Source organism: Oxyura jamaicensis, chromosome 13 (genome assembly GCF_011077185.1).
Source record: "Oxyura jamaicensis isolate SHBP4307 breed ruddy duck chromosome 13, BPBGC_Ojam_1.0, whole genome shotgun sequence".
Taxonomy (NCBI): Eukaryota; Metazoa; Chordata; class Aves; order Anseriformes; family Anatidae; genus Oxyura; species Oxyura jamaicensis.
In genome coordinates, this window is record NC_048905.1 from 17,766,578 (window position 1) to 17,776,485 (window position 9,908).

The following is a 9,908-nucleotide window of genomic DNA, read 5'->3' on the forward strand; positions in this document are numbered from 1 at the left end:
GGTTCGAAAAGCAAAGTTTAGCCCTTGGTTGAACCACACAGTACCTTGGCTTTACTGAAAAATAAAAAATAAAAATAAAAAAAAAAATATGAAAACAGAACTGTTCCAATATTTCTTAAAGAAGTGAACAATCTGCAGCTCTTTCCAAGCCTCTGGCCAGGAGCAAGCTGGTGGCCGGGGCTCCTGGGCAGGGGCAGCAGCACCGCGAGGCTGCCACAGGGCCGGGCTGGAGGTGCAGAGCCCTCCAGAACACGTCCAGAACATGCACGGAAGACCTTTGGGGAGAAACAAGCCGTTTTGGCAAGTCGACATTTTACACCGCAGCATTCCCAGTGCCGGCTCAGTTTAGCAGTGGTGGGAAATAACCACAGGTGTGTGGCTGCTCTCGTGGTTAAGGAAAAGGTGTTGGAATCTCCCTCAGCCGCCGCTGGTTTTCTGACGCACCGTGGGTCGGCGTGGGGTGGCGTGGGGTGCGTGGGACATCACAGGGCAGCATGAGGTGGCCCGGCACCGCGTGGGGCCGGCAGGCTCCGTGCCAGGCCGGGCGCTGCAGGAGCCGTCCCCGCAGGAGGGGGTACGTGATGCAGAGCTGAGCGAGTCCTTGCTAAAAGCCAAACACCCACACGCCAGAAAAACCCCTCAGCTACTTCTTCCTTTACATGCAAGAGCATTTTTTTTTGTTTCTTTGCAGATGTTTAACATCTTGATAAAAGCACCGAGGTTTTCTTTCCTTTCAAATCTGATTTTGGCTACTTTAGCTTGCCAGATCCTGCTGCCATTACGGCCAAGCAATGTGATTTTCTTCTGTCACTGGGTTCATTTATTGCCCCCCAACAGCAGCCACTCACGATTTCCTCCCCCAGGTCCAGGGATGCCCACTTGGTGGTGCCCATTTGCAGCAGGGACGGCCGAGCCGCAGCGGGGACATCCACGGGGCCACCACCAGAGGTTGAGTCACCGGCGGTGGCCACGTCCCCTGTCAGTGGTGGGGCACCCAGAAAGCAGCGTTGGGCTGCTCCCCGCCACATCCCCTGCTCCAGCACCGAGGATGCTCTTGTGGGCAGTGCCGGCAGGGGCCAGACCCAGACCTGCTTGGCCCAGAAGAGACTGGGCTGGCTTGAGGGGCAGCCAAGGTGCTTTTCAAGTGCAAAAGCAAATTTCTGCTTTCATGTTACTCTGGGCCTTGGTTTCCTAACAGCAGGGTGACACCAGCCCCTGGGGCTGCAGCCGCAGCCCCTTGGCACAAACCCACCCCAAAGTCCAGTCCCCAAGCAGGGAAATGCACCAAAATTCCAGCAAACGCTCGCTGGGGTTGTGCTGAAACCCGTGAGAAAATGCCATGCGGGCAGGGGAGCCTGGCTGCACTCATCCTGGAGCAGGTCCTTCTGCACGATGGCTTGTCCTGTCCATGCATGAGGCAATGAAACGTGGGGACAGGAGAGCGTTGCTTGGCTTTGTTCTGCCGTGCATTTGGCTGTCGGGCTCACCTTGACGGTATTCCACACACAGCACGCTGCACGATGACAGCAGACAGATCCCCCGACAGCAGATAGAAATTCTAGACTTCCCATTTCAGTATCTCTCCATCTATCAATTAGGTGATTAAAATCTGCATGGTAGCTGAAGAGCAAATAAAGTTGGTAAGGGTGAAAAGTCTGTGCCGTCAACATTACATAATGCCCTTCTTTGGGGAGCCGGGCCCTGCTCCCCACTTGCCAGATCAGCACAGGAAGCCACCTATATTTGGTATTTGATGGAGATGCTGCTGCCTGGTCGCACTATAAAAATCGTGCCCTGCCAAGCAGCGAGCCAGTGAGGTCCTCGCAGCGAGCCTGCCGGAGGGGAAGAGCACTCACCGGCCGAGACAGGATGTTCTCCGCACTGAAGGCTGCTTTTGTGCTCCTCTACCTGATAGAGCTCATTTTCTCCCGCCCGCTGACGACTACCTCGTCCACCGCGTCCAGACTGAAGCTGTCGGAGATCACCCACCGCATCCAGCAGCTCAACACGGGAGTGCAGGTAAATACCAAAACGCCTCGTGACTTCTTCTCTGCTAGCCATGGCATTATTGATGATTCCTAGCAGCTGCACGCACTGCTCAGGCCCTCTTCTAGCATCCCCTCTCCCCATGGGGCATCACCAGGAGGGTGCAGCTCTCCCCCTCGTCTCCTTTTGGGTTTTGTCTCTGCCAATCCTCGGTGCACGGATGCTGCCACCAACCCCAGCATGCAGGAGCCACTCCGACCGAGTGCCCAGGCTCGGGGCTCTTTGACACTGAGCACGCAGCGGTGCACGAGGCTGCTTGGGGACGGAGCAGAAAAATGCTGCCAGACGAGGCAGCCCTAAGCCGCCCGTCCTGCATGCAGCAAAACCAGTACAGGTCCCAGCACAGAGCCTGGCAGGTGGCACTGCTGGGTCCCCGCTCCTGGTGGCAGTGGCAGTGACAGGGCCTGGCAGCACCGGGGCCCTGGGAAGCAGGATGGGGACACCGCGTTCCTGGGGAGCGGTGGTGGTGCCGTGGGCTCAGCGGCTGCTCCTCGCCCACCGGTGGTTTGGTTGTGGGTGGTGCCACTGGGGACACTCTCCTAATGACAGCTCTCACTTGTGTCATCTCTCCAGGTCCCTTGCAATGACACCAGGGTGGCACAGGTCGCTTTCACGGATCGGAAGGTAACATATGCTGTAGAGACATGCAGAAAACACATTTTTAGTAAATACAGACATAACCAGAGCGCTTGCCAACACCGCACGCAGACCACAAAGCAGGGGGCGTTTTATTAGTCACCGAGCGGTGCCGCACAAGTGCATCGAGCTGGGTGCAAGCTCACATCCCGAAAATCGAACGCGGCCCGCGAGCTGCCTCCAGCACGCACCCGTGGGTGGCTGCTGCGCCCCGCCAAGCCGCCTGCACCTTACATAACGGGCACAGCCCGGGGCCTGAACCCCCCCACACACCGCTGGGGTGAGAGGCGTGAAGGCCATGTAAAACGAAGCCCCTGCAGAACCTCCTGCCGGCCCTGGGCACTTAGGTGGGGAGCAATGATTTCAGCCAGCGGCGTGGGTCTAACGATCGTACCGTTCGTGTCCGCCAGCTCTCGGAGCACGACTTGCTGTGCCAAGCCGCCGCGGCGCTCGCCAAGGTCACCAGGTGCAAGAATGACTACGAGCCCCTCATCATCAACCTGAAGAGCCTGCACGGCAAGGCGGTAAGTGCAGGGTCCAGCAGCGGTGCCCTCGTCCCCCTCGGCTTTGGCCTCCCCGGCCGCGAGCACTGCGCACCCCCAGCAGCAGCACCGCGCTCTCAGCGCTCCTCTCGGGGTGGCCCCGGGTGCTGCAGCCCTGTGGGGACTTGGTTTTCCTTGGGGGGAAGATGCTGGGTGCTGGCAAGACACGTGGCTAGGGCTGGGATTTCATCCTGAGCTAAGGACAAGCACCCAACCTCTGGGCAGGTCCTCGCGGCTCGTCAGGTGTGGTGCGGCTGGGAGGCAGATGTGGAACGCCTGCCTTGGGAGCTCCTTCAGCTTCCAGGTGTGACCCCTGCTGTGCGCTCACACGCGTGCGCTTCTCCCTCCCCAGGGCTGCTCCCTGAACACCGACAACGAGATCTACCTGCGCAACTTCTTGCCGGAGCTGGGGAACTTCACGCAGGCGCTGTACCGCCGCCTCTCCACCACGGCAGCCAACTGAGGCACGCGCAGCCCCCGGCTGGCGGCTCCCACCGAGCGGTCCCAGTGCTGATAGTTCTTGAAATAGGTTTTTGCAGCGTTTTGAGCTCCTCATGGCATGCACTTCCCTGGCTCTGGCCCAGTCCTCCCAAACCCAACGCAATCCTAAGTGCCCTGCGCCCAGCCCCGGCTGGCGACATCCCTGTTCCCATCGCTGTCCCCGTCCCCGTCCCCGTCCCCGCAGGCACCGGCACCTCCCCGGCTGAAGCCCAGCTCCCCGTGTCCGACAGCCGGGCCCTGCAGGAGAGGTCCCGTGTGCGGGGCTGGGTGATGGGACCTTTGGGACACGCGTCCCCAACCCCAGGCACGGGCGTCCCCAGCGCAGCCACGGACGCGGTGTTGTTAACTCGTTCACCTCCCAGTGCAGAGGCAAACAAAACCAAAACCAAATTATCTGCTTCCTGTTCCCCTTAAGGAAGGGAGGCTTCTTCATAATTGTCTGCTCCTCCTAAAGAGATCACAATCTAGGCTGAAATGAAGCGTTTTCACTAACGAGTTGCTCCAGCAGCTCACGAGGATCGCCGTGCGGTGCCAGCGGCCGCGCTCCGGCGAGGGCACGGCCAAGGAGAGAGGATGACAGGGAGGTGGCATGGCCAGCACGTCGAGCTCTTAATGCGACTTGTATTGTCTTCTATATCGTCAGTGGGCTTTTAAGTTATTAATAGCAAAGACTAGGATCGTCTGTAGGGCAACTGGATCCAGTGGGTGCTCATGAGCATCATACTTCTAGAGATTATTTATTATATTTTATTTAAATAACTTATTTTTATACTGCTTAGTCTAAAGATTCAAGATCAAGAAGTCCTGACTGTGGAAAGCAGCTGCTGCGTGCTTTTCTTCAGCCAGGATCCAAGGAAGAAGGAAAAGCCAGGATTCAGAATGTTTGATTTTTAACTTATATGATAGTAGTTCTGTGGAATATAGTCATATTTAAATTACTGCTACCTCACTCTTAGGGAACTGTTTGTGCCTGATCGCCTTTTCATGACATTCAACAACTGAATGTGTACCGATAGATAATTTATTGTTCTTCCCTTTATTTAAAGTATTCCTATTACAACAGAGTTAATATATTCAAAGTATCATGTATTTGGAAGTCAGTATTAGTTGTTTTTGTTTTTGTTTTTTTTTTTCATTTCAAATTTGCACTGTTGCTGTAAAAACATCTCAGGGCCTAAGCAATAAACGACTGACCAACGAGCTCCAAACGTGTGGCTCCTGCTGTCGGCTCCATCGGCTCCCCAGGAGCCGGGAATTTCGCGCACCGGGTCCTGCCTCCGCGTGCGGCTGGTGCGGGGAAGGGGCGCATGGGTGGCAGCTGCGTGGGCAGGGACAGGCAAAAGGGCCGTGGAGCCATCGTCTACACGTGCAAGGGGGGTCAGCTGCAGCCTCTGAATTTACTCTGGACGAGGCACGTCCCTTTCCCTGTGCCACAGACAGACAGGGACGGGTGGCTGTGCCCACCTGGAGCAGCCCTGCTGTGGGGCTGTGGGGCTCTGGTGCTGGCAGCCCGGGTTGGGCACCCCGGGCACCACCAGGTATGGGATGTGTCAAACCCCGCAGCATGAGCAGAGGAGTGCTGGAAGCACTTCTGAGCCCAGCACCCCGGAGAAATGGCAGCAGGCTGGTCCCCGCGGGACGCAGGGGGCACGGAGCATCGCTGCTGCGGGAGGAGAGGGAACCTGGGAGAGCGCCGGGAGCTGGAGCGTGACAATGACACACACAGATGTGCACAAACCAGCCATGAATAAATGCAGAGGGATAATTAGGGGCAGGTCCCCAAACCTGAGAGGACAGGAAAGGCCTGGAGCTGAGTCCTGTGGCAGAAGGGGGACTGAGACCGAGCGGGCTGAGGAGGGAGCTTGATGAGCTCACTAACAAGCATGGGCTGGGGCTCTGGAAAAGCTGTCCCCGAGTGTGGCCATGCCCCCAGGGACCACGGGGCATCAGTGCCATCAGCCGCATCCCACCCTGGGGAAAGGACGTGGGAATTTTTCCTTCCCTGTGACTTACCTATCGCCCAGTGATGCAGTTTTCCACCGTGATTCAGCCTGAGTATCTCAAAGGTTATGCTCTTCTGATAATGTAGAGGGATTTTTTAATTTATCCTGGTTTCAGATCTTTCTACCATAATCACTGGAGAAACCATTGTGTCTGCCACAGCCCCTTGAGGGGGAGTCTGTCCCCAAGGGGACAGGGCTGCCACCTCTGTCCCCGTCTCCACTGCACCGTTTTTAGGCTCCTGTCGTGCCCCGCTGTCCCCTGGCACCCCGCACGGCGGGGCTGTGGCCACCCCAGCGCCAGGCATCCCGGTGAGGCGCTCGGCACCCCCGGCCCCAGGAGTGCCGCCCGTGGGGATGCTGTCACCGCGCTCCCGCTGTGCGCTCGCTTATCTGCGCCCCATCGAGCGCGGTGCAGGTAGGAAACGGTGCAGCGCTCCACTGGCAAATCCCTTGCAAAGGTCTTTCTGAGTCAGTGGCACTAATTTTATCAGGGGCATTTCATAATTAGACAAACAAAATTACTCTCAGTCTGGCTGCTCCTGAATTAATGGAGCGCTCGCAAGCTCTTATCAAGCATCTGATTGCAAGTTGCTATTTGAGTTAGAAAAATACCTATTAGTTATTACAAAACTCCGAAGTTTCCCAGCTCAGCTAATTTCTCAGCGCTATTTCCTGCGGCAGCGCTGGTCGATGGTGCCACTGGCACCCGGCGTTTGAACCTCCCCTAGGCTGTTTCCCCGGCGGGGCAGGACGGGCCAGGGCATCCCCCAGCTCTTGGATCCGTTGGGGTGGAGCGGAGCCGCTCGGCCCCTCAGCCCCGCACCGGTGCTATGGGTATGGGGCTGCGGGGCCGCAGCGGGCCCCCGCATCGTGCCCAGGTCCCCTTGGTGACACCGCACTGGGGTCCTGCAGGGCCAGGAGGGACGTGTCCCCCCGCGGCGCCCCGCAGGACCTCGCCGCGCCCGCCGCGGTGCCGCGCCGCGCTTTCTGTTTCTCCCCGCGCGCAGGTGAAGATAACGGTGTAGACAAAATTGTATGCAGATGAACGACGCTTTGCATGATTTGGAGATATTCAAATGAAACGAGAGCTGAGCAATGGAAGCGCTCACAGGATATTTAGAGAAAAGAAAAAAAAAAGAAAAGAAAAAAAAAAAAAGCAAATCTCCATTATCTGAGCGCGGTCACAGCCGTGGTCCTCAATTTGGGCTCATGACACATCAACCTCACGGTGCACAGAAAGTCTTGGGATATGGAGAAACGAAGAAGCCAAAAGTGGGCAGTTTACATACTTTTTCTTTGTACGTGATCTGACTCCTACCACTGTTATCTGAACGGTGGAAATTTCCTACGTTGAAACGTAATGCAAGATCAGAAGAAAATCTTGACTTTTACAAAAAAGACCTGTTGTCCTAATTGGATAGGAGCAACTTTGGAAAGTGCAGATAAGGGAAAAATAAGTTTTTCCCTCTGGTTCAGCAATTTTACAGCCATAAATTGAGATGTTTCTTCCAGAAAGGCACACACACAGGTATAGATCACCAAAATATCCAGAAACTGCGAGCTGAGGCAGCTCGGTACAAGCAGGCCATGAGCATCTCCTTCTCCGTCCTGCTCACCTTCCTGGCGCTGCTGGCCTGCCAGGGCCACGAGGCCGCGGTGCTGGAGCGCTCGATCTTTCTGAAGGAGAGCATCCGGCTGCTGGGCGAGATCCTCTCGACGCAGGTAGGTGCGGCAGGCGCAGGAGGGAGGGACTGTGCTGTGCTGGGCACGAGAAGGAGGGTGCTGAGCGTAGGCAGAGCTGCCAAACCCGGCCGTGGCTTTCTGCCGTGTCCCAGGGCACGGGGAGAGCCCGGCCGCGGCTGCCCGTGTGCCTGCGCGTGTCAGGATGGCTCTGAGGCGGCGATATCTCCTCTCTGATTGCTCCTCTCCTTTCTGTCTTGATAAAGGTTTCCTGTGACAAGACGAACGTGACAAATGTTTTTGAAGGCAATGAGGTAAGACGGGAACACCGACTCGAAAGCTGTGACTCGGCCATCGGCGGTGGCGGGAGAGGCTCCTCGCGGGGCCTCAAACCCGTCCGGTGCCCAGGCAGGCAGGGCCTGGGGCCGAGATGTCCCCGTGCTGCCAGCACCGGCGAGGCACCAGGATGGTGGGACACCGCCACCACCTTCTGCCACCACCTTCTGCCACCACCCCGACCCCTGCCACAAGCCACAACGCTGGTGGTGGCATCGGTCCCCATCAGCGTGGCCCAGCTGGAAGGCAGGAGACCAACAGGCAGGCAAGAATGAGAGTGTACTTTAGCAGCATATGGGCTTCTTTTTTTTTTTTTTTTTTTTGTCATTTTTTTGTTTTTACTGTTCTAGAGGTTTTCAGAAAGGAAGAGAGGAAATTCTTCCTTTGCCTTGGAGCCGTGTGTCACTCTCTCACAGACACCCACACACCCCTCTCACGCTGCATCTCGAGCGCTGGTTAGGCTCTCTATCCCCCCTGAGCCCCCGATCTGGAGGAAGGCTCTCTAGTTAGCAGAAGATTTAATGGCAGATAATAAAGCCTATTTCTGCTCTGAAAATTGCTGCCTAAGCCCAGCTCCCCAGCCCCAGAGTTCCTGTTTTCACAGAAAGCCGATGCCCTCCCCAGGGCACAGGAGCTCCCCTCCCAACCCAGGGACCAGCCCCGGGTGCTGTGGGGCTGAGGCGATGCCCGGGGCGGCTGCACAGCACCGAGCAGGGAAACGGCAGCAGCTGAGGGCCCCGGGAGCACAGGATGGAGGAGCACGGAGGAGGGATGTATCCCGACCCCTAAGTGCAGAGAGGGGATCTTTCTTCCGCTAAAAGCATCGGTGCTTCAGCTCAGCCCCTCTGGCCTGTGCCGTATGAGAGCCCCTTCGTCCTCCAGCGCTGCAACGCCTGCCCCAGCTGGCCGGAGGGTCGGGCAAGGATGCCACAGAGATGCATCCGCTTGCTTGCTCAGTGGAGCCATTTGGGGTGAAAGCGAAAGAAACCTGAGCAGGGACAGCTCCCCCCTACCTGCCTGTCTTTCCAGGGACAGACAGCATCAGGAAAGGCAACAGCATGGTTTCCTTAGCACCGCAGGCACGTCTCTTATCGCCTCATCTTTGACACTGCTGCTACGGGACTTCATCAGCACAAAGTGCTTGAAGGAGGCAAACTCTCCTCAGGGGGCTTCACGATTCCCACAGAGCTGCCACTCAGCCATGGGCAGCCCAGAGCCAGGGCTGGGGCCGGATCCGTTCCCTCCGCTGCTGCCTCACCTGAGGTGGAGGAGTCAGTGGAGGCCCAGCCATCTCAGGCTGCCTCGTGTCTGCCCTTCAGACTAGAAACGCGTTATTTGTGCTGTTCTAACCCACGGCTAGCAAGGCTGCGACTGAACACAAGCAGTTTCTAAATCAGCCGTCTGCATCTTCTTCCAGGCAGACACCGACATGGAGATCCTATGCAAAGCCTCCACGGTTGTTTTCGAGAGCCTGGGCTGCCACAAACAGCTGAAGGGCATCTACCTCAACTTGCTGCGCATCGTGACAGAGAAGAGCGCCGGCCGCAAGGTAAGGCAGCGCTGGTCCCCACGGGGGCACAGACCCCAGCATGTCAACACCCTGTGCCTCTCCCCCGCTCCGTTTTCTTTCACGGGAACCTCACACAAGCGCTTTGCTGCGTGGGCTTTGAACGTGAAGGGCTTGGCACGTCGCTCGGCTCTTCGCAGCCACGCGCTGCCCAGCCTTCTGCACCGCGGCTCCCCGGAGGCCTCGAGCAGCCGGGCTGGTCCCTGAGGGCCAGGTCCTGGGCAAGGACGCTAACAGCCACGTCTCCCCCTTGCAGGCACCGTGTCCCGTGGCAGCAGGCAACACTACCTCACTGCAGGAGTTTCTAGGGGGCCTACACAGAGCCCTCCAACGAGTAGCAAAAGAGAATTTGTGATTTTTTTAAGTTATTATATTGACATTGTATTTGAAAATGTTATTTATGATTCTTTAAATAAATGTATTTTTGGAGTAAACGTGCTTAGTTTGCACAAGGCATTTCTTGCCAGAGCCTAGCAAGGATGGAAGCACACCTGCGATGTAAGTTGCGAGAAAGGCCTGGGGTTGTGGTGAAGGGAAGCCTGACTGCACGGGCAGGAGGTCGCTCAGGGCAGAATCTTCAATTTGGCAACTCCTGCC

General features: G+C 57.1%; 1 protein-coding gene across 1 annotated transcript; it reads left to right on the forward strand.

Moving 5' to 3' along the window:
• Positions 1–6,910: 6,910 nt before the first annotated feature.
• On the forward strand, positions 6,911–9,666 carry LOC118173622 (interleukin-4-like). Its single transcript, XM_035338372.1, has 4 exons — positions 6,911–7,450; positions 7,675–7,722; positions 9,162–9,293; positions 9,568–9,666. Exons 1-4 carry the CDS (start codon positions 7,316–7,318, stop codon positions 9,664–9,666), a joined length of 414 nt encoding a protein of 137 aa, XP_035194263.1. The 5' UTR covers positions 6,911–7,315.
• Positions 9,667–9,908: the final 242 nt, after the last annotated feature.

Excerpts from the sequence above, each read along its gene's own strand:
- LOC118173622 (XM_035338372.1), top strand. The coding sequence starts at position 7,316 with ATGAGCATCTCCTTCTCCGTCCTGCTCACCTTCCTGGCGCTGCTGGCC. Across the intron at positions 7,451-7,674 it reads GCGAGATCCTCTCGACGCAG|GTTTCCTGTGACAAGACGAA; the intron begins GTAGGTGCGGCA and ends GTCTTGATAAAG. Across the intron at positions 9,294-9,567 it reads AGAAGAGCGCCGGCCGCAAG|GCACCGTGTCCCGTGGCAGC; the intron begins GTAAGGCAGCGC and ends TCCCCCTTGCAG.